The sequence below is a fragment of the Anas acuta genome, chromosome 3, assembly GCF_963932015.1.
Source record: "Anas acuta chromosome 3, bAnaAcu1.1, whole genome shotgun sequence".
Classification (NCBI taxonomy): Eukaryota; Metazoa; Chordata; class Aves; order Anseriformes; family Anatidae; genus Anas; species Anas acuta.
In genome coordinates this window covers 7485734-7508750 of record NC_088981.1, presented here as the reverse complement: position 1 = coordinate 7508750, position 23017 = coordinate 7485734, and the positions used below count along the sequence as shown (strand labels likewise).

The following is a 23017-nucleotide window of genomic DNA, read 5'->3' as shown; positions in this document are numbered from 1 at the left end:
TCAGGCGACAACCGGCGCCCTCCCCGCGCGCATGCGCAGCGCCGCCGCCTGAGGGAGGGCGGGTGGGCGGGCGGCGAAGGGCAGGCGCGTGCGCGCGCGGAGCGGCGGCTGGCAGAGCCGTTAGGATGTCGCGTTACGGCCGCTATGGAGGCGGTGAGCGGCCGGGCAGCGGGCGGCGAGGAGGGGAGAGAGCGAGGGAGGGAGGCGGGAGGAAGCGGGGGGAGACGGCTGAGGGGAGCGGAGCCGGGGCGGGAAGGTGAAGGAAGGGAGGGAGGGGAAGGTGAGGTGAGGCGAGGCGGCCGTTAGGCGCCGTTGCCGCCGCCGCCATTTTGCGTCAGCGGCGGCAGGGGGCAGGGGTGCGGCCGCGCTGCCCGCGCGGGAGGCGGGAGGGGGCCGCGCTCACAAGATGGCGGCGGCCGCCCCGAGCCCTCAGGGCAGCGGCGCTGACCCCCGGCTCCCTCCCCCTCAGAGACCAAGGTGTACGTGGGGAACCTGGGCACCGGCGCCGGCAAAGGCGAGCTGGAGAGAGCCTTCAGCTACTACGGGCCGCTGAGAACCGTGTGGATCGCCAGGAACCCGCCGGGCTTCGCCTTCGTGGAGTTCGAAGACCCGAGGGATGCTGAGGACGCCGTCCGTGGGCTCGATGGGAAGTACGTGAGCGCTGCTGCTGTTGGCGGGAGCTGGCGCCATTTTTAAGTCTGGAGAGAGAATTGGTGTTCCCTTTCCGTTTCTTCTTTACGTAGTTCTGGGACTTTTCTCTCCATTATTATTATTTTTTTAAGTAGTTCTGCCGTAAACGTTAGCGGTTAACTTAGAGCCATTGTTGTCTTGTTTTAGGGTGATCTGTGGCTCCAGGGTGAGAGTGGAAGTGTCGACGGGGATGCCCCGTCGCTCCCGTTACGACAGGCCTCCTGCCCGGCGCCCCTTTGACCCTAATGACAGATGCTATGAGTGTGGTGAGAAAGGCCACTATGCTTATGATTGCCATCGCTATAGTCGCCGAAGGAGGAGCAGGTACGTGTGGGAGCGGTGCGGCTGGGTTGCTTCGCCAGTTCACTTTTGTGTAGCTCTTATTAGCAAAGAACAGAATGTTACACCAGTTTTCTTTAAAACTTAACTCTAGCGTAAATGTATAGGTGTATATTACAATTTGTTGCTATTTCTATCAAATGTTACTATCTTAATAATCAACCTGGTCAAAACCTTTCAGGTTTCTTCGTTTGAGTCAGTCGCCTTGATTCAGAATGTCACGAGCCTTAAGATTTCATGCTGAGGCGCCTTGCAAATCCGACACTTAAGATCCTCCTAGACCTTGAGGTGATCAGCATAAGAGGCCAGATCCCCTCGAGCCATCTACACGTAGCTTCACCTTATTCTTTAAGGGCAGAAAATTTGAGACGGTGACCGCCGTAACAGTAAATTTGGCTTTCAGTTGGGGCCCCCCCTCCGGTTTAGAAAGAGGAACACCAGATTGACCACATTCCCAGCTAGAAAAATCTTCTTGCGTCAATCAAGCCTCACCCTGGCTCATTGGGCTGTCAGTTTGATCGTCGTTAGATTGAAGAGAACACCTAGATGCAGCGATCGGCTATAGATACTTCTAGATCGTCTAGATCTGCTAGACCTTGGGCCAAAGAGGGTCGACCTGCAAACTTGCAAGGTTTATTTTAAATACGCATTACAGTGTTTTTTTATTCTAATGTAATTCTGCAATGTAATTCAGCTCTTAACATTTTTCTAGGTAGTAAAATTGCTCAAGACAAGTAGGCCCAGAGATTTTTTCCAACTCACAGATGCTAGTTCTTTAGTTGTCTGAAAGTTTTGACTTCAGCAGGGCCTCACATGTAGTGGTGGCTGAAGCTGTTTTCTGATACGTGTTTTCTCCAACCTAAACCCAGGTCCCGGTCTAGATCCCGTTCCAGGTCCCGAGGAAGGAGGTATTCTCGGTCACGCAGTCGAAGTCGTGGTAGGAGGTATGTTTATGTTTGCATCTCACTCTTGTTTCTTTCTTTTACTTACAAAGAGCCTTGTTTGCACTGTAACCTTACTCAACTGTAACCTTGTTTGGTTTCTTTGCAGGTCCAGGTCTGCTTCCTATCGTAGGTCCCGGTCCGTTTCTCCTCGTAGGTCTAGATCTGTGTCTCCCCGACGGTCCCGATCGGGTTCCTTGAAGAGATCGAGGTAATTAGTAGTGATTTCATATAAGCTTTTGATTTTGATTTCATTGCTGCCTTTCTTTCTAATTAAGGCATTTGGAAAGGTATAGGGTAGCAGGCTTCTAAAGGTGTTGATTGCTAGAAATCAGGGTGCTAGAATTCAGACAGAGAATGCTTTAAAACTTTTTGATAACCCTACTTACCTATTAACCCTACTAAGTTCTGGTAATCCAGTTATTCTTTTAGGCCTTAAAGAACTGCATATCCCAAGATCAATTTTGGTGCCTGAAATGTTTAAAGATACTTTAGGTTTTATATTCAACATGTAGATATTATTCTACTTAGTGCTGTAACAGTCATTGCTTCTAGTTGAGTTGACTCCTTTGATTTTTATTTTTTATTTAATTTTTGTTTTCATTTCAGGTCAAGATCAAGATCCAGGTCTAGATCCAGATCTGTTACATGGCCCCGAAGCAGGTAAGATCTCTGCAGTAACTCGGAACATGTAGTAAAGTTGCTTAAGTCTCTTGAGGCTTTCTGGCAGCTGTTAAAATGTTCAGAGAAAGAAAGAAGTATTCTGAGTGTTCAGCTCAGGGGTCTGAGGTTTTAAAGATCGGTGCAGAAGACTGCACTTTCTTCTTTTGGTTTTGTTTGGTTGTTTTGTTTTGCATACTGCTAATATCTAGGTCTTCATGGTCATCACAAGTACTGTTTCGATTGGTTTTATTATTAGTTAGCTAACATAGCAAACATCTAGGATTAATCTGAAAAGTGTTTTGCTTTATTTAGCTCATATGAGATCATGGATTCTTCAAATTACTTGTCAGAAATTAGGATGTCCTTCTGTTAGTATTAAAGTAAAGTATCAATGCTCTTAACCAGGCAAGTCCTGAAGGACTTTCTAGTGCTGTGAGTGTTAGAGCTGTTTTTAGCTGTCTTGAGTACTCAACTGTTTATTCACAAAGTGTCATGTTGCAGTAGCTGAATTAAATTTGGGATAAACACCATGCCAAACTATTTTGTACCGTCAGACATACCGTTAGAATGATGATCAGATTGGAGAGAAATACAGGATGACACTCATTCTCTTAAATATTGTGGTCTAATGATTCCACAGTAAGTGACTGTAGCATGTGTTTCCTGAGAGCTGGTCAAGAGCAACGTGGCTCACATGGGTTGATTGATTAGCTTTGTAGGAGAATTAAGAGGGGATTGAAGTCCTGCTCTGAAGGAGACAGTGCTGTTCTTTCCCCAGCCCATTCCTGGGCCTGCCGTTCTGCTTTAATGGTTGCCCTTTGAAATAAATAAGATAGCAGTCAGTGGTGAAGAAACACGTGCACACTCAAAAGGGAAGCTTCAGCTGAAGAGAGTAAGTGGAAAAGCCTACAGCTGGAGACTAAAACTTCACTGCTGAAAGGTGGTGGTGGTGGTGGAAGGCTTTTCTGAGGGGTGGAGCAGCAAGCCATGACAAGAATTCTTATGGAATGGAGAGGTAAAGAGTAGAAGATGTCGTAGCTAAGACATTTCAAAACGTGTTTTCAGAAGCTAGTGAAGAGAGAAGCACAATTCCCAAGGTAACAGAGCCATCCTTTCTATTGATCAGGTGCACTTTCTCTACCTGTTGCTAAAATGTGTTCAGTTGTTCCAACGTGGCTTAACCACGGCTTGTTGTTGTTCAGTGCCAATGATGAGCAGAAAACAGCCAAGGTCAACAGGCTCTCAAAAAGAAAAAAATCTTGATTTTGTTATCATTATTTTCTTTTTTTAGCACCAGGATGGATTTCTGCAGCATATAGGGTGCTATTAGTGTAATTTCCAAACTCTGTATTGTGACACGTTTAATTGTAAGTACAGATGAAGTGATTGAGGCAGAAGAAATTACAGAAATAAAAGCACAAAGAAGTGGCAAAATATTGGTGTTTAATTTATAATGAAGTCACTGTTTAAATTTCCACATCAGGCAGTTGAGAGACTCTCTCTCTAGAAGAATCAAAGGAATGCAGAGTATCCAGAGGCAGGCTCTCAATTCATAAGGAAGACAGGCTGAATAAGTATTACATGAAACTTGCTGGGCTGACAGCATCAAAGCATGCATCTGAAAGCAGTTAAGGAAAGTAGAACGCTTCCTTTGGGAACCTACAAATTTCAGTTCTTCTTTGTAAGTGATATTAGTGTTCTCCTGGTGCACCAATCTTACCTCAAAAAGACTTGACGTTTTTGGCAGTCTTTTCACAATGCTTAAATTCATCAGGTTTTACATGCATTTGTTAAAATACTCTTTTGAAAGATGAAGTGTTCGGAAGAGAAGATGTTTGTAGGATGATGCTGCCTGCAGCCAGTTTCAACTACAGTGGTAGATGTCACTGCAGCCTAATAAAACTTGCTAGTTAAAAGCACGGCTTTGTGAAGAAGCTGGTTGCAACTTGGGTAGTTCACGCATTCCTGTCCTCTTCATCAGCCTGCACAGGTCCTCAGCCTCTGATTTAAAAACTTTCTGCTGAATCTTAGCAGGAAAGGTCCTGCAAACTTGCAGCATTTTGTCTGTGTTCAGTGTTACACTTCTTACACGTTTAGTGTGACTTACTGTCTTCATGTGGGAACGTGCATGCCTGTGGCTTTCTTGCTGAGCTGTGTTTTCTCTTCTAGGTCTAGGTCTCATGGCAGATCTAAATCCGGCTCTCCAGCTAAGAGGTGAGCATACAGAGATGAAGCCTGCAGCGCTATCTAGAATTTAGTATTGTTTTTTTCACAGATAACAAAGCCCGGTCCTTGAGAAAAAAATCCCCCCAAACACGGGTGCCTATTTCAGAAAGGACTGATTATAAAATTTTCTCAAAGGGTATTTGGAATATATTCCTTACCTGTCTCCTTGTTTTTGTATAGGGGACTGTTTAGTTTGTTTAGTGCTCAATTCTGTTAAATCAGAAAAAGGGCTTCATTTTTTAATAATGCTTCTGAAAAACATTTGGAGGAATCTATGGCGATGTGTTCTCAAAGCCCTGCCTCAGTTAAACGTTTTGTTTTTATACACTTGCTTTCTTTACTGCAAACGTTTGCATACAGTCAGTCTCCACACAAAATGAATTAAGCCAGAGTAAAAGCTGATTTGAAAACTTTGCCGTCTTCAAGATGGCAATCATTCCATTGCTATGCTGTTGTGTTGTTTGTTTTTACTATAAAACACCTGTTTTAACTTTGTGCTGTATTTACTATGTTCTGTTTTGACAGTCGGTCAAAGTCCCGATCACCATCTCCAAAGAGAAGGTACGTTGGTCTCCCTGCTGGTGACACAGACTCTGTAGAGCTGACGGTTTAATACCTGCACTGATCTCTGCTGAGGAGTTTGACAGCTGCTTTTAGGAAAATACAGGGAGGGTATTTTGCTGAAAAGGTGTCATTGCCAGAAATAATGTGACTGGTTTTATGTATGTGGTAATAAATAATTCCTCAGTGTTCAGGTCTTGCCTTTGGCTGCTCCCCTGCTAATTTCAGTTCACTGAAATTAATTTTAGTGCACAGAGACTGTATCGGTGAGCTTAAAGCACAGAATAAGTGCGGGAATCAGCTTTGAGTCTCATTAAATCTGCAGTGAGATTAGGGAAGGTAGTGGAGTAACCTGGCATGACAGTCGGTCTGGAAGATCAGTCCTGTTGATTTTACCGCTTTTACTCAGATTATGCAAAAAATGTGAAAGTCATGAATGTATTATCTCTAATGTTAAATAATTAGTCCATTCACTTTGTCTATAGTGATTGTTTTATTCAGTTAAAAAAACAGTGCTTGAAGGATGCTGGAGTAGTCTAGGTAGCCTCCTGTTGTTTCTTTTTCCCATGTTTGTGGATCCCAAATCACTACTCAAATGTTAACTGTGGATTCTTTCCCTTTCAGTCGTTCACCATCAGGAAGCCCTCAAAGAAGTGCAAGTCCTGAAAGAATGGATTAAAGTTATGAATTTAACCTTGTAGGAAGAAAGTTATTTTGCTTACATTATTATAAGGGATTTTGTGGTGTCTTTGTAAATGTAAGAATGTAGATAGAAGAGTATATCAACTAAAATTTGGCATGATCTGGGTCTTCTGAGTTAGTCGCACCAATAGACTAGCGCAGGTCTCTTTTTATTGTATGAATTAACTTCCTGTGATATGAAAATGTGGGACTTTTTTATTGGCACATTGAAATAAAATGTGTATTTTTAACTAAAACTTCTCTGTAGTAACCCTGCTGCTTCTGTTAACGTTTGGGCAATTTTAGCTGTGTGCCATGTAACACGGATGGAACATGTCCAAGTGGGAATGACTAATAGTAGTGTCTTCTCAGCCACTTGTCACCTTTATTGTTCAATGGTCTTTGGTGAAAGGATCAGTTTCTGCTTTTAAAATGGAACTTAAAATCTGTCCCCCCTGTCTGCAGATGGTTAAAAATTTATCTTTAACGGGCATTAGTTTTTCTCCCTGATCTAATTGTTCTGCTATGCTGACTCTGGTGCTTGACTAGTTGTAATACCAGATGCCCCCAAATTTAACAATGAGCTTTTGTTCAAAACACATACTTGAAGTGAATAACGTCTGCAGAAACATCTAAACGTTAATAACTTGATAATTGCTGCTTTGACTTGTTGTATTTTTAGTTCTTTAGTCTGTTAGTGTACTGAAAACTTCATAGAGTGTCTCAAGGCACGTTTCCCTTTTTTGAGGGGTGCCGTTAGGTCGTCTGACCTACTTTGTGAAGGAACTTAGGAGCATGTGTTTGAGAGACAAAAGAAAGTGCTGTGAGGCTTTCTACTGCTGGCCCAAACTTTCCTTCAAGTGAAAGATCTCACAGCTGACCGCAGGAATGCTAGCCTGCTGCACAGAAATTGGTACGGTTTTAAAACAGCCCAGATCCCAGAGAAAATTTGGTCAAATTAAGCTAATTTCTTAGAGCAAATACACACCTGCAGGATTAAGGGTTTGTATATAGTTATGTCACTCTGTGTTTGTCCTCATTCTGTAGTCAATAATTGCATGGCAAGGCACTTTGTTGACACAGATCACAGCAAAAGACGAAACAATGTTAGACTATGAGCAAACAAACTGTTGGTGGAGGGGGGAAAAAGCTAAAATATTTTTTTATTGTGATGGGAGAGCTACCAGAAACAAATGCTGGCTTTGGCAGAAAAAGAACTAAAAAAAAAAAAAAATTGTCTAAAGCACTGAAGTGGAAAGTGAGGCCTCTCTGGGCTTTGAATGAAACCTGTAATGCTGCTTTCAATGTGTAAACCATAACAGAACATCTTAAATGCAAGAAAACGCCAAAATGAACCTCGGTCACACCTTTGGTAACCCATGTTTTTCAAAAGAAAAACCCTGTTTCCTGTGAATAATGGCTTCATGGAGCTTCTTCGGTGTGTGAGTAAATAGTGCAGGTGCTGACTGTGTTGTCACGTCGCAGCACTCTCTGTCCTTCACGCTTTGTCCTGGTGTCGTGGTGCTTGGTGTCCGCCTGGACACCGCTGCGGTGCTTAGCGGGGAGACCTAGTGTTTGGTTTGCCGGGTGCAAGCACTGAAATTCTGGCAATATCCCTAAAATTCCACCAGGGGAGCGTCGGGGTGCCACAAACGTTGCCCTGGAACGATGTAGCAGAAATGCCCAAAGCCTGTGACTTGTGTTTGGGATGCTTTTTGGTTGTGTATTACCCGCCTGGTTTATGGCCTACCTGGTGAGAAGCACACGTACGCTGCTGCTCTGGAATTTGATCAGCTTTTTTCTCTCTTCTGTACTCGTAGGGCGAACCTACTCCGCAATAAACCTGCAGCCTGACACGAGAGCTGTGCTGGTACCTGTTCTTTACCTCCTGCGGCTGTGCGTTCACACCTGTGGATGGAGGTACCTGCTTTGCTGCCACAGCAGCTGCTGCTGGCTTCAAAAGGAGCCAGGGGAGCTGGCGGTGAGCTGGGATTATCCCAGCACCCTGTCCTGCACAGAGCTCTGTGTGTAGCAGTGGTACGTGTGCCGTCGTGGTGCTGACAGCAGGGCGCGCAGATTCGCTGTCCCTGCAGGGCCAAGAAAGCAGCACCTGCAGCTTCTGGCCCTTCGCTGAGAATAGCTGGTACCTGTATGGACTTCCTCAAGTCTCCATGTGAGTATTTGCCCTCTGTAGGTTGAGATCTGATGGGCTGTGTCCCTAAACGCTGTTTTTTAGGTGCGCTTTTACTGCAGAACAGAGCTTGTTCCACAGGGTGAGGCTTTGCGGAGGCTGCACAGCAGCAGTTAAAGCGAGCAGAGTGCAGAAAGGATGAAACCAGCTCCCAAGCGGGTCCCATCACCTAGGGCTGCTCCAAATGTTAAACCTAAACTTATTTTGGGAAAACCTGCCGGAGATGCTTACCCCTTCCTGTGGCAGCAGCCGGCCTCCCTTGTCCTCAGGCGGTGCCGAAACAGAACCAGGTGGTGTGGTCGTACTCCTCCCCAGGTGCTAGCAGGGTGCTGGGGAAGTGGGGCTGCAGAGAGGCAGCACACGCTGGTCACAGTGGCACCAGAGAGGGCTGGGGGGACACATCCCTGTCCCTACAGCCTTCCTGAGGGAGAGGGAACAAACCCCAAAAGCCCCCAGCCCTGAGCCCCTTACCTGGTTGACGGCATCAGGCCAGTGCTGGGTTTCCAGACAGAAAGCTGAGTGTTTGGGGTAGGGGGCGGCACCTTTACCCTTCAGGGAGCCATCCAGGTTGTTCCCAGTGTAGAACTGGAGGCCGGGCTGCGTGCTGTGAACCTCCATGGTCCTGCCTGTGGGCGGGTGGTGAGCCCTGTGGGAGGCAATGCCAGGGGCTGGTGTGGGCACCAGTGGCCCTGGGGAGACCCTCGGGGGGTCCCAGCCCTACCTGGCCACCAGGCGTCGGGCCCGTCCCGGCGGCAGGCAGAAGTTGTGGTCGAAGCCATCCAGGTGGAACTTCCTCAGGTGCTTCCCCAGCTCCACGGGCTGCCGGAGGTCAAAAGCGGTGCCCTGCACAGCAGCCACCTCCCCTGGGTGAGGAGAGCAGCAGTGTCAGCGCTCACACACCCTAAAATACCTTGAGGTGAGCTGAGGGGCACCCCCTGGGCTTGAGCTTCGGCTCGGGACTGTGGGGTCTGCAGCCTGTCCTCCCTGCTGCTTTGGCAGGGCTCCCCAGGCCTCTCATCACCCTTGTGCCCAAAATTGTGTCAGAACGTCTCTGCCAACCCCAGGCACCAGCCCCGCAACCACACCACGTTCACACAGGAGGCAGGATTGGGGGATTTTCCCCAAAGTCAAGTTTTTCCACACCTACACCAATGGGTTTCCAAGGGGCACTGTGGGGACAGTGGTGTGAGCATCCCGCTGCCCTGCTCCCTGCTCTGGTTCCTCTCTGCAAGCCCTGAGAACCATCCCCCTGCCAAACAGCTCACTGCTGTGGCTTTGATCCTATCTGAAAGGAGCGCGTTTACAGCTGTGGGGCGGAAAAAAAAATCAAGAAAAAAAAAATAAAAGGCACATTGCTCATGTTGATGTAGGCATGGAGGTAAAATACGGCAGCTGTTGCATGCAAGGGCTCTGCATTGAAGAGCTGCACAAATCCTGTCTTCACCCCCAGGGCTAAAACCCTGCACGGGTTTATTGGCCTCAAAGGCTGCGTTTAGGCAGAGCTTCAAACGCGTGCTGCAAGAAGCCGGGGAGCGAGCTGGCTGCGATTGAGATGCGCGAGAGAAACGGATTGCTGGCCCTCAGAGCAGCTCCTGCGCCCTGGTAGAAACAGCTCCGTGGGGAATGCAGCAGGGGGAGCAGGGCAGCGGCTTTGCTGTGGCTCTGGGCTCATCCTCGCTCGAGCCCTGGCGTTAAAACCAGGCTGAGCAAACACCACCGGGTGCACGCTGCTGCAGGCACATGTGGTGGTTTGGTGAGCCCAGGCGTGACTCTAGTTTTAGCAGGCACCTGAGCTAAAAAGCTTTCATTTGCCTTTTTTTTTTTTTTTTTTTTTTTAGCTTCTTTTCCTCTTCTTCCTTTTTCTTTCAGAATTATACTTTGTGTTCTTAAAAGCAGCTCCCCCCAGCACGAACCCTGCTGTGAGATCTGTTTTGCAGGGTTGGCTCCTGCTGCAGCTCCGTGCAGTCGCCTCTGCAGCACAAGGGGGTGCTGGAGCGGGCACGGGGAACACGTGCTCTGCCTCAGCTCGCTTGGCTTGGAGGCAGGATCATTCATGGGGTGACGCACAGCAAAAATGGTATGGGGGAAAAAAAAAAAAAAGCCCTGAAAAAAGCCCTGTTTTCTCCTTTTTAGCCCCAAATCAAGACTGGGTGCAAAAGGCTGCCAGCCTGCTTCTCTGCTCCGAGTCCAGAGACAGCAGCAACACCTTTGTTGGATTCAGCTGCTTAGTATGCAAAATGTGCTGCCTTCCTTTACGGCCTTTCCTCCTTTTGGACATTAAAGACAGGAAAGAAAAGCGCTGGTTTTGTGCGCTCGGGCTCCCAGCCAGCAGCGTCAGCTCCCCTGTCCTCGTTTGGGGACTGATGGCTCAGCTCCTGCAGCAGGGATGATGCTGGGCTCCTGGGCACTGAGGGCTCTCCTGCGTTTGGGCATGGGCTGATCTTATGGAAATAAGATTTGGGGAAGTTAGCTGGTGAGATCATATAGAAAATCCTAGTAGAGAAGTGTCGGAAAGCCAGACGCTGCTGGAGGAAACTAAACGGGCAAACCACAGCTCTTTAAGAGCTCGGTGCCCCTCTTTGGTGGCCCCAGCGTGGCCAAACCAGCCTGGAGGGACATCGTTTGGCCCTGTGCTGGAGGAAGCCTGTCTCCTAGGTGGCTCCACCTCATGGTCTGGTTCCTATTAGCACCACAGGGCAGACATCAGCCCACCTTCACCACATCTGGGGCTGGTGGTGGCCCCTGCTCCCAGCTCCTGCCCCTGCTCAGCTGCTGTGAGATGGTGCCCTGCTACGCCGGGGTCCCCCAGGTCCTGCTTTGTTCCCCCTTTTGGGGCAGTGCTGCTTCCCCCATCTGCGATGCCATCCCCAGCAGGTGCCACCCACCGGTTGGGATCTTGGTGTCATCCACGGGCAGGTAGGAATCTGCTGCGATGGAAATCTCGTGGTCGTAGATGTCGGGTGAGCCCTGCAGGAGGAAGGGAGGCACTGGGGTTCCTGCAGCAGCCCTTCAGCCACCCGTGTGTGGTGGTGCTCTGCCTGGCAGTGCCTGGGTGACCTCCTGGGCAACCTCCCACCTCATCCCCATCAGAGGGAAAAGGGCAAAAGTGGCAAAAACCTGCACGGCACCTCCTTCAGGAGGCTGTCAGGCTGAGCGTGCACCTTGCCAAGCAGCAGCACGCTGCCAGTGGGCTAGCCAAAATGTGCTGGGCGCTGAGCACCCAGCAGCAGGCAAAAAGGGGAAGGAAGAGAGCGCAGGGGGAAGCGAAGCCCATCCTCCTGGCTCGTCTCCTGTGCTCTTCTTCCTCCCTGGCAGCCTCGGGGATGCTGGCAAGGGACCTGCTGCTGGGCGGGAAGGGGAGCAGGATCAAAGCTTGAGCCTGCACGTCACCGTCTAATCTGAGCAGCAGTTTGGTGCCCAAAGGTCTCCCGTTCCTCTGGAAACACGCCTGAGCTGCGTGCCACAGGTGTTGGTATTGCTGCACCACTGGGAGGACAGACTGAGGGGAAACTAACAACTGCACAGGCATTTTTAGGGCAACGGCACGAGCAGATCTGCACACCCTCCGGCAATTTGTCCCCACAAGCCCCATTTGGGGTGCCTGGACTTCTTTACCTCTTTTTTCAAGGTGTCCCTCCATGGGGTTGGGGCTCCCCGTGCCTACCTGCCCTGCCAGGTTGAAGTACGCGTGGTTGGTCAGGTTGACGGGCGTCGTCTTGCTACTCTGAGCTCGGTAGTTGATGGCCAACTCGCTGCCGTGCAGCGTGTAGGTGACCCAGACCTTCAGCTCCCCAGGGTAGCCTTCCTCACCGTCGGGGCTGAGCCGAAAGAAGCAAACACCGTTTGGGACGACCTGGGGGCTCCAGAGAACCTGCAAGGACCGCGTGTTAGTGGGGCAGCGATAGGGGATGCGGTGCCCTTCTCTCCTTGTCCTGCTCTGGGCTGAACATGGGGAAAGATGATTGTTTTTTTCCTAGGAAGTGCTGAAAACCAACGTGCCCTTGTTGAAAAAGAAAGAGGGAAGTGGTAGCAAACCCAAAAACCAGCCTGCTGGCTCTGGCTGACCAAGGGAATGGGTTTTTCCACGAGCAGCCGAAGAAGGGAAGTGGTTTGCTCTGGTCTGGGTCTGTCCTGGGCCTCCCTTACTCCGTGCCTCATTGAGGCCTGGCTGCGATGGGTTTTTGTCCTGCAGCTGGACCTATGTTCCCCTTCGTGTGGAGGGGACTTGTCAAAAAGCAACATTTTCACCCAGTGGGGTAGCCGTGGATGCCGAATAACCAGGCTGTAAGCTGCTGTGTCATCAGAGCACACACCGAGTGCAGCACCGAGGCCTTGAAAGATGAGGAAAAACTGAGGAGATGGCTGAGAGAGCCACAGCCAAGAGCCAGGGGACCTCGCTTGGAAGTCCAGCAGGTGTGTAAGTGCACCCCATGAGCTTTTGATCCTTGTCTCTGCGACTGAGGAGATTATTTTAGTCACGCGGTGCTGCTTAGCAGTGAGCTTTATTCCAGACCCTCTGACTTTTGCCCCCTCAGCCTGGATATTCCCTCACAAAAAATAAAGAAAAACCACCGTTAACCCAGGAAAGCTGCTGCAATAAATACGTTTGCAGCCCGATGGTCACCTTGTCGAAGCCCTTGGCTCCGCCGTGCAGCGAGTTGGGCCCGTTGTTGAGGAAGAGCTGGTACTCCTTGCCCTCCACGGTGAACCTCCCCTTGGCGATCCTGTTGGCCACGCGCCCCACCACGGCTCCGAAGAAGGGGTGCTTCCTCGTGTAACCTGCGTGGGGACAGCGGGGTGCCGTGATGTGGGAGGACGGGGGCAGGATGAGTGATCTCCAGGCGGCCCTGAGGGCTCAGAGATGTCCCTCACGGCGTCCTCTCAGCCCCAAGCAGGTGGCTGCGGCCCCGGAGTCTCAGGCTGGTCAGCTGGGTGGTTGGTAGGTTTGGTGATACTGATATTTTTTCCAAATTAGAGCATTCTGTAATTCTGTAATTGTTGATTGGAACAGCTGGGAGGGGACTTGTGTTGCTCACAGGTTTGCAGAGAGACCTGAGCGGCCAGGCCTGTCAGAGGGGCACGCTGCGACCTAGGGTCCCCCAGTGACCCCACTGAGCCCAGGGCTGGCGTTACTTCAGCCCATGATTTGGGGGTTACCCTCAGAAGGACTCGGATCAAAATCTCTGATTTCTTTCTTTTTATTCTTTTTATTTTTGGAGGAAACGGATTCAGACCCACCTTCCAGCGTGTCAAAGCCCAGGACAATGTCCGCAAACTGCCCGTCCCTGCCTTTCGTCTCCAGCGCGGCGATTATGCACCCCAGGGACAGGATCTCCACTCTGACGCTGTCCGACTGCAGCACGAACTTCTCCACCTCCCCTCCTCCTTCCTCCGGGGGCATGCGCCCAAAAACCTCCCTCTTCACCTCCGCCATCGCTCCCCAGCTCCCAGCCCCGCGCCGCCACCAGGAAGGAAGCCGGGGAGGAAGCGAGGGTGGCCGGGAGCGCAGCAAAGAGGGTTTTGGAGAGCAGAGTCCTAAAAATCACATGATTGCCTCCAGCCTGGCGGAGCTGGGAGGAGTCGTGCCGTGCACCGGCTGCCCTGCGGGCTTGGATGCATGCTGAGAGGAAAAAGGTTTTTTTTTGTGGGCACACGGCTCTGACCTGGGCCCCATTACACACCGTCCCTCAAAGTACCACCTCCTTGTTTTCCCTCAGCCTGCAGAACCCCAGGAATATTTATGTAATTGGTACACTTTTTTTTTTTTTTTAATGAGGAGCCAGTTTCGGATTGTTTTCCTGACAAATACACAACTCGTCAGACTCTGAATATTCATTTCCAGCACAGCGCTTGCCTCCAGGCGTGCCAGCACCCGGCTCCCAACCCCAGAAACGAGGCCTCCCGCAGGGGCTGCAGGTGGGGCGGTTGTGCAACCTGCACTTTGTCAGCTCTGCCTTCATGTCCACAGCAAAAACAGAGGGCTGCCGTGTTCAGGTGCTTCCTCCGGCACCCTCACGGCCGTGACATCTGAGGCCGTGCAGGTGCAAAAGCGATACCACAGGGAAATCTGTTCACGGGCCCAGCGTCAGATTTTCAAGCTGGCGGATGAACCAGAAGAAAAAGCAGCTTGTGCAGGGGTGCATCTTGTGCAAAACATGACCAGTGGTGGAGCAGTGTCACCTTCAGGGTTGGAGCAAGGCATTTCCAGGAGCCTGGCTTTGTCACCTCTGTCCTTTTTGCCTCTGGTGGATGGGGACACCGGCAGCTACACTGGATCTGCTTTTTTTTTTGTCACTCCTATTTTATAGAAAGATTATTTCATTGCTGCACTGAGGTTTGCTTACAGTTAGGGTCAAGTGCAAGCTCCTTTCATTCTTCTCTTCTTTCTCCCAGGAGGAAAAATGCCACGCCAGGCCTGAACACACCCCAGGTGAGCAGCAGGGCACTTCCCCAGCCGGTGAGTGCTCACAAAAGGTTGCTCCACATCCCCAAGGCTTCGGGTTTACCTCCCTCTTGCCAGAGCAGCCGGAATGGGGAAAAATGCTGACAAAAGAAGTCTGCTAAAACACTGACAGAAAATGTGTTACGGGGTCCTATGAGCTTTACCTGCCCACAGGCCATGATCGTAACCACTACGCTTCTGCCTTCAGGCTCTTGCCTGAAGACCCAGGTGTTGGTGAAGTCCCAAATGTTGGTGAGGAGCAAGGATTTGGTGGTGGAGCCCCCATCCCTGGCGAGGTGATGGATGGATTTAAGAGATGTGGACGCAGCACTAAGGGGCACATGGTTTAGTGATGGGACTCGGTAGGTAAGGTTGATGGTTGGACTCGGTGAACTCGAAGGGCTTTTCCAACCTAGATCATTCTGTAATTCCATGTTTTATCAGCTCCATCACAGCAAACCGCCCTGCAGGTGTAGCAGAAGGGCAGGTTAAGTACATGTTCCAGCTGCTCTAACCCAGGCAAGAGATTCCAGGAGCAAAGGAGAACTGGGAATTCAGCCTGCCACCGAGCAGTCCTGCCTTTCCCCCACCAAAAAGCTAGCAAAAAGGCACACTGTGAAAAAGTACTTATTTATTTATTTATTGAGAGGGAGCCATTTAGTGCACTGTTGAGTACTCTCAGAAAATAAACTCGTTATGAGAAAAATTACAGAGGAGAATTTATTTCCCTGGGATCAGCAGCTCGGAAGCTCCAGCTGCCTGCAGGGCAGCTACAGCTTTGCAAGGCAGAAATGAGGCATCATTTTACGTGACTGTGCTGTTTTCTTACGGAGCCTTTATTTTTCAGACGTTGGGATATTTAATCCAAAATAGTGACTTTGCTTAAAAGGCTACAGTCAACCAAAAAAAAAAAAAAAAAGGGCGTTTGCAAACTCAAATCACAAGCTCTGTCCTTAGCAGTAGGAAAATGCAGTTTGGTAAAGGATTTAAGATTTCTGACCTGAACTTTTGCACTGTTTTTGTATCACAGAGCCATAGATCATGGCTAGATTTGAAACAATGAATGAGCTTTTCTCTACATGGCTTTCCCAAGCAGCAAGAGAGGTGGAGATCTCACAGGGCTCTCATTTTGCGGACACCTTTTCTCAAGGAGAAGCTGTGGCAGCACAGCTCTAGGGAACCTGAAAGGCAGAACAGAAAAAGTGTGGCCAAGCCAACCACGTGAGGACTGGTGATGCTGTTACTGACAACACGCAGCCATGTGCGTGTCCAAATCGGCCTGGGCACAGCGAACCCATCCCTGGGACACAGCTGTCCATCTACTGCATGTCCCCTTGTCCCCCACTGGAGAGCTCTTTGGGGGTTGTGGCCGTTTCTGACCCACTGTCGTGCAGTACCTGCTGCCACAAGGTCTTTTTGGGGTTGTTCCTGAGATGCTTCTGTAATTGCATTGTCACGCTTCCTTCCTTATTTTTGTCTTCAGTTTAAACCCGGCTGTGATTTTCAGCTTGTGGAGGGCCCAGAGCAAGATTTCAGGTCTCAATGATGAAAAAAAATCCTCCAGGGCAATGTGGGTTATTCATTGATATTTCTTATTCACTGATAGCAACAGTACCCCAGCTGGAGACGAGCTCTGCTGGGGCTGATGGCTGCGTAGACACAGCAGAGAAGGCAGACATCACTTGTTCCACCCCCCAGCACTGCAAGCCTGTAATTAAATCCTTTTTCTCTGATAAACTTTGCATAAGCTGGCAGGGCTGAGCCACCACTGGAGCACGCAGGGAGCCTGCATCTGTGGGCAGAACAGCAGTGGGGCCGTCCCCCCCCTCCATTTTATTGCCTGTTTATCGAGCACGTCTTCAGCTCCGCTGGGTGCTTCCCGGCGCAGAGCCTTAAAATGGAGCCTGAGCCCGTCTGTGCCTCGCCTCTTCAGGGGCAAAAACACCCTGGGACATTGATGAGGTTATTTTAGGATCAGGGCACAATTGCTCACCCTTGTTCTGGCGGCCGTTTCTCAGCAGCCATCTACACGTGTTTGGGGAGGCTCTTCAAAAAAAAAAAAAAACACACAACACGGCCGCCCGAGAGCACTCCTCGCCCAGCACGTTTGAGATGTGCCTTTGTGCACGGGTTGTTTGTGCCTCGGCAGCAGCCAAAGAGCCGCTCGGATGTGCCGGTTGCTATAGTAATTACTTTCCTCGGGAGCTAAAATAATAGCTCGCAGCTCCTGCAGCTTGCTGCTGGGTAGGCTGCCTGGAACCAGGGACGCTTCCAGTTTGCTCTGGGGGGCTGGGGACCGAGCTCTCGTGTGCTCAGAGGCAGACCTGCCTTGCTCTGCAGCGACTTCTGAGTTTAACCTTTGCAGAGGATGTGTCACAGCTCGAAGGGTTCAGAAATAAAAGCCGCATATGAAACGGCAAGGACAGCCTTGCAGCTGAGGTTTCTGATGGGGGCGAAGAAGATTTGGATTCAGTTTCCATTTCTTTTACAGAAAGCTGGCACCGGGGGCACAACCAAGCAACACGTGGGAGGCTCGCAGGGCTTCAACAACACCTAAGTGAGTCAAGCAGGAAGGTGACAAGGAGGCCAGCTCAGCTTCATTCACATTTTTTCATCAGTGAAGGCATTGGAGAAGTAGGTGCTCTATGCACCTGCAGCTCTGGAGAGGTTAAAGGGTCTGTAGGTAGCTTGGGGCTCTTGGCTTGGAAAGGCAGGGGCAAGAGGCATGAGAAATGATCAGAGAGTTGTGCTCCTACGTCAAGTAGCTGGGTGTGGTGGTTGGGTTCATGGCCACGGGGCCCAGCACCGGCAGTGAGCACCTACATGTATTTGCTTTTGCAAGCGGAGACCAGCAAAAGGGGATGAGAACATAAAAAAAAAGGCCCAGAGAAGGCGGCAGGAGGACCTGGGGTGAAAGGAGAGAGAAAACAAACAAGGAAAGGATTTTGCATCACGGTGCAAGCCGCGTGCTGTCCTAGAAAATTCACCCTCAGATGTGTGCACGGCTGCATCGGCAACTGGCAGGGAGATGCCAAATGGAGATAAAAGAACTGCAGAGTCTGCTAAAGGCAGCAAACACAAACAGTTCCTGTCTGAGCAGCAGCAACATGCAGAGATGCAGGGAGGGAGGGCGTTTGGGGAAACCACAGGACAAAATTGGGCCTTCGGATGTGAGGCGGCTGTCTTCGCTTGCAGGCAGCAGGTGAGATCTTGTTTCACACACGTAGACACGCAGATTTACTCCTCTCAGCACACTGGTTTTGTGTCTACAGAGCTTTGCTGCGGTGAAGCCACCCTTTGGCTCTGGAAAGCCAAGGATGATGCTGACCTTGCTGTGCCGGGCTGCTCCTGGGAGCAGAGCCACGTCCCCACGTAAGCTCGTGCTTACATCCCAAAGGCACTGCTCGCTGGCACGGGGCTCATCCTGCCTGCCCATCCCTCCGGGTAATGCCTAAAGGTAACTGAAGTCCCAGGGTAGGACAGGATGATAGATATCAGCCAGGAGACCCCTGGAAAAAAAAATGGTGTTAGAAATGCTTAATTGCAAGGAACTACAGCTCTTCACTTTTTTTATTATTATTATTATTAGAGATGCAAACTCTTAATCTCAACAGTCCACTTGTGCAGGCTTCAGCTGTGCAAACCTTTAAAGTGTTTGCTCAGTGTTGCACATGCAATGTTTTTATTTCTCTACCTGAGGCTCTCATGGCCTTTATGTAAAGCTCAGAGCACATACTTTAGTAAGCCTTGTTATATTAAAAGCACAAGTTTGGATTACAAAAAAAAAAAAAAAATGTATCCCAAATTGATGCAGCTACCTCAGAAATGTGGGGGAGGCTGTAAAAAGCCTTCCTCTCCTGGAGAATTAGTTTGTGCTAGATAAGTAGTCTTGCTGGGATAATTACGATTTCTCCTCAGCAGCAACTCTTCTTCAGCACAGACATCACAAGAGGAAGAAAAAAAAAAACCTTGAAAGTTTGCTCATACATATCATTAAAATGAGTTACCCCAAATCGCTGTGCGGCAGGCGGCCGCCTGCACGGCTCAGCTGGGCGATGCATGACTGCTCCTAAGAAGCAGAGTGTGCAACGATGAAGCGTGTCACCCCAGGGAGTGCATCAAGGACACCCTAAGGACACGCTTCACCAAGTGTCACTTCCCAGCCAGGCCGCCGGGGCTCGCAGAGATTCAGCAGCCGCGCGCCGCAGCCCTGGGTTGTGCACACAGCAATTCCTGCGCTGGCCGGAGGAGCAGCCATGCCACAGCTCCCGTGGCGAGCTGTGTTGCAGTGGTGTGAGAGAGAAAAAATGGGCTGCGTTCAGGTACCTGCGATGCCTTCACTGAGCCCAATTCCTCCACCCCCACCACGACGTTGTCATTTCGGCTGCCAGCAGCAGGCAGCGTTTAATTGATACGGGTTTAGGTGCTGTCAGTTAGGGCAAAGTGAAAGTGGGATTTTTTAATTATTTTCCTTTTTTCTTCCTTGTGAAATCAAAGCAAAAGAAGCAGTGCTTGGGAACCTGCCCCCTCTGTTGCAGCTAAAATTTACATGCTGCCTGGGAAGGTGGAGATGGTTACACTACAGGGACATCCCAAAGGGCTTACGTGAAGGTGTCGCAGCTAAGGTTGGAATGGTGGAATGATCCAAAACGTCTTCTTTGGCTTCAGTCAGAAGATAATTCTTTGCGATGGGGACAATATTTTAGTGATAATCAATAAAATGAGTCTCACACACAGCACGATGGCACAGTGCTCGGGTAGGGAAATTTTCGCCCTGTATCCTGTCACTGCACGGGCTTCCTCACTTACCAGTCAGCTCCAAACCCATCACCATTTTTTCCTGCCACAGCAAGCAAAGTAGCCCAGTGGCGCAGCTCCATCCTGGATGGAAAGAGACAAAGGAGATGGAGATTAGAAATAAAATTTGATTTGTGGGAAAGCACCATGTCTTACTGACATTCTCTCGCTTAGACGCTGAGCCTCATGCTCCAGTTAAGTTTTCACCATCAAAGGGCAAGACATGGGTGTCTGAGAAAACCACATAACATCAATTAAATGTCTATTTTAGAAACGCATATCCTTTCTGGTAGGTATTCTTCAGAGGAGCTTACCGAGCAGTGATTCTGGGAAACAAACCCTTTTTCACGAACTGGTCACTGCTCATTTTCAGAACCGATTGCACAACGTAAATCCGGAGCGGTGACCCCCTTCTGCCTTGGGGGATGCAATGCTCAGGACCAAAAAATGTTTCCAGAATCTCACCCTTTAAAACAGAGCAGCTGTTTTAAGAGGGGAAGGACAGTCGTGGTGAGCTGTGCTCACATCTTGGAGTTCAGCTTGTAAGCAAGAACCAAAGCTGGAAAAAGCACAGGAGAAGCTTCTCCAGGATTATTTGGGGCAAGCAGCTCTGCAGGGAAGTTTCCTGGGACAGTACAGCAGCTGTGGCTCTGCTGCTTATGTTAGCTACCCCAGGGCCCTGCTGCCAAGAGAGGGTATGAGATGGATGCTCCGAGACCTGAACGAGGCACAGCTATGTGGTGGTGTTGCCCGTCTCTTCCGGACCTGCTGACAGCCCAGCAACCTGCCAGCAAAAGGAAGAGATTTCAGAAGTGCAGTTATCTCATGCAACTGCCCAGAAGAAGCAAAAACCAGAAAACCAGCCTCAGAGAGGGATGTGAAAGTGCCATTGCTGTGCGGTGGAGAACTTGCAGTGTCTAGTATTTATGCAGAGAAAGGTGATTGTAACCAGAGAGGGGAAGTACTGATGAGACAGATGTGTTACGGCGTTCATCCAAGACCGAGCACTGGCAGCCAGAGAAACAGTAAAGGTGAAAATCAAACAAATGTACCCAGGCAGGAGCTGTGACACCGGGACTGCTATTTTTGTTGTGGCTGTGTTAGCAGAGGCCCCTGGGCAAGCGTAGCGGCTTTGGACTGCTGCTGAAACCCCGCTGCACGCTATGTGTGAGGAACACCACAGAATGACCACCAGTCTGGTCACCTGTTTATCTCTTTTAGCAACGGATAAACACATGGGCCAAGATTACAAAGGAAAAAAATCAAGTGTGTGAAGCCAAAAATGTCTCTAATGCAAACTGCTAAGAGGCAAATGCAGGCTGATTTTGCCCCCTTTGCGTGCTTATCCTGCTGTGGTAAGGATTTAATTTCATCGTGGGTGCCTGGCTTTCCTGGTGTACCGGACAGGGTGTGAGCAAGAGCTCGGTCTTTGCCTTCCTCCCACTCGCCCGGGAGCCCTGCACATGCTTGCAGTTCACTCCTCACCTCTTCCGCTGGTGACAGACAGATTTGTTTTCTTCTCAGTGTTTTTTGTTACTGTAGGGAAGTGCATCGCTGCCGTGCAAGGTGAGCAGGTGCCAGGCCTCCTGCTGCAGAGGACGGGCATGTAGACAGCTTTTGGCCGCAGGTACTCTTAATATTTTTTCAAGGGACCGTGGGAAATGCCTAGGGCCTGATAATATGGATGATGCAAATTTATTTAATTCTGAGATTGTCAGCTCCGGTGTAGAAAAATGAGGAATAAACAGCGAGTGGCTGGCTGTGGGCAGCTGGTCTGTGTACCCAGTCCCTGGTCTGAGGAGAAGGCAAGGAGAATTAAAACGTCTTTTCCAAACAAACAACAAAAAATATAGAAGTAAACTTCTCTATCCATCAGACTACCACAGCTGTTTATTGACCTGAATGCACACCGATTTAGGTGTTCAAGCCAGCATCCAACATGCTGAGCAGGCACAGGTTGTCTCGACAGTAACTAGTCTATTGCATGCTTAGTGCAAGATTCAGAAATCTTGCAATGAATTCACAATATTCAGTACCTATAAACTGCTAGCAGGCTGCAAAGAGAGAAGATTGCCAGTGCTGTCCAGCCTAGAGGAGGGCATGGATAAATACAAATAAGCACTGAGAAATACATTTCCAGCTGCTTGTCTGGGCTTGATGGTGTTTTCCTCACCCCTCTGCAGCTGAGGCAGTGGTAACTTCCAGAGGCAGGGTGGGCAGAGCACCAATTTCTTACGCTGTTGAGACTAAATCAAAAAAAAAAAAAAAAAAAGAGCAAAACCCCTGCAGATTTGTGCCACAGCTGTACATAGTGAACACTGATGTAATTGCCCTTGACTTTGCTGCTTGCCAGACTTCACAACCAACCTGCGTGCTACATACTTTTCTTGGATATGTTACTGGGTGAGTCCATCAGCCCTCAGCAGCCTCGAGTTTTTGGCAAAGGGGATGAGTTGAAATGGCTAACGTGTGAAAGCCACGCTAAGTGGTGCTGTTGGAAGGGAAGCCTTAAGCCTCGAATGTAAAAAGTCCAGCAGTGCAGACCTTCCCAGAGGCTGTCACCCACCACTGCAAGCCGAGACCCTATCCTTCAGGCATTAATGGGTCAGAGAAGTTGAGTTTTGGGTGAGCAAGAGCAAAACCCTCAGCAGCAGAGCCTCCCCTCCCACCAATGGATACTTTCACGGGTAACCGAGGTGCTTCTACCTGTGCCTCTTAAATCTGAGAAATGAGCACTATAGGAGAACCATCAAGGAGGAAAAAGGTATAAATGGGACAAAAAGGAAAATAAAAGAGTAGACGAGAGCCCACTTAAGGCTATTTACTAAAGAGAAAGATAAGGGAGCAGCTTCTGACTCAGAAGATCCTTAAACTTCTGGCTAGTGGAAACTACAAAGCATACCTGCGAACACTAACTCCATACATCCCATTTTTTTCCATTTTGCCATGCACACCTGCTGCTGGCAGCTCTCCAGGACAGGACACTGCCCTCCCTTTGGTCTGGCAGACTTTTATGTCACCTCTGATTGACCCAAACAAAAAGCATAGCCTGGGTCTCAGTGTCATATCGCCCCTAACCCACTCAGCACAGCAGTGTGTGATGGCTGAAGGGCTCATTTCAACTCACATTTGAGAGTCATATCCAGACCATGTTTACGTGTCACCTTCTTGTTAACGTCCCCCGTGAATGTCATCACTGAATCAACGTATGGTAGTTGTTTTTCGCTTATGACCAAGCAAACAAAACCCTTTTCCCGTTTTCCTTTTTCATTGCTCCTTGCATTTTTGTGGCACCTACATACAAAGATCTTAGTACTTGAAGTGTAATATGTTAGCATGGCACGTGTAATACGAAGTATGGCAAGGTAACGTGTTAGTACATTCCTCACCACAATGAGCTAATAGCTTCATGGAATGGAAATTATGGTAAAGGATGTAAGAAATACACGGCAGCAGGAGGAGAGAAGTGGAGAGAAAATTGTACTG

The 23017-nt window shown here is 49.5% G+C and overlaps 2 protein-coding genes across 2 annotated transcripts; one reads left to right on the top strand and one right to left on the bottom strand.

Annotated features, from left to right (window-relative positions):
• The first annotated feature begins 4 nt into the window (after positions 1 to 4).
• On the top strand, positions 5 to 6358 carry SRSF7 (serine and arginine rich splicing factor 7). Its single transcript, XM_068675520.1, has 9 exons — positions 5 to 153; positions 470 to 650; positions 838 to 1014; positions 1899 to 1973; positions 2080 to 2181; positions 2580 to 2633; positions 4803 to 4847; positions 5385 to 5420; positions 6045 to 6358. The coding sequence occupies exons 1-9, from the start codon at positions 126 to 128 to the stop codon at positions 6097 to 6099; spliced, it is 753 nt and encodes a 250-aa protein (XP_068531621.1). The 5' UTR covers positions 5 to 125; the 3' UTR covers positions 6100 to 6358.
• GALM (galactose mutarotase) lies at positions 5895 to 13830 on the bottom strand. The gene is made up of 8 exons (XM_068675519.1): positions 13531 to 13830; positions 12917 to 13071; positions 11957 to 12163; positions 11178 to 11259; positions 9014 to 9155; positions 8764 to 8938; positions 8524 to 8635; positions 5895 to 6082 (listed from the first exon to the last, which is right to left on the bottom strand). The coding sequence occupies exons 1-7, from the start codon at positions 13724 to 13726 to the stop codon at positions 8558 to 8560; spliced, it is 1035 nt and encodes a 344-aa protein (XP_068531620.1). The 5' UTR covers positions 13727 to 13830; the 3' UTR covers positions 5895 to 6082; positions 8524 to 8557.
• Between the last annotated feature and the right edge of the window lie 9187 nt (positions 13831 to 23017).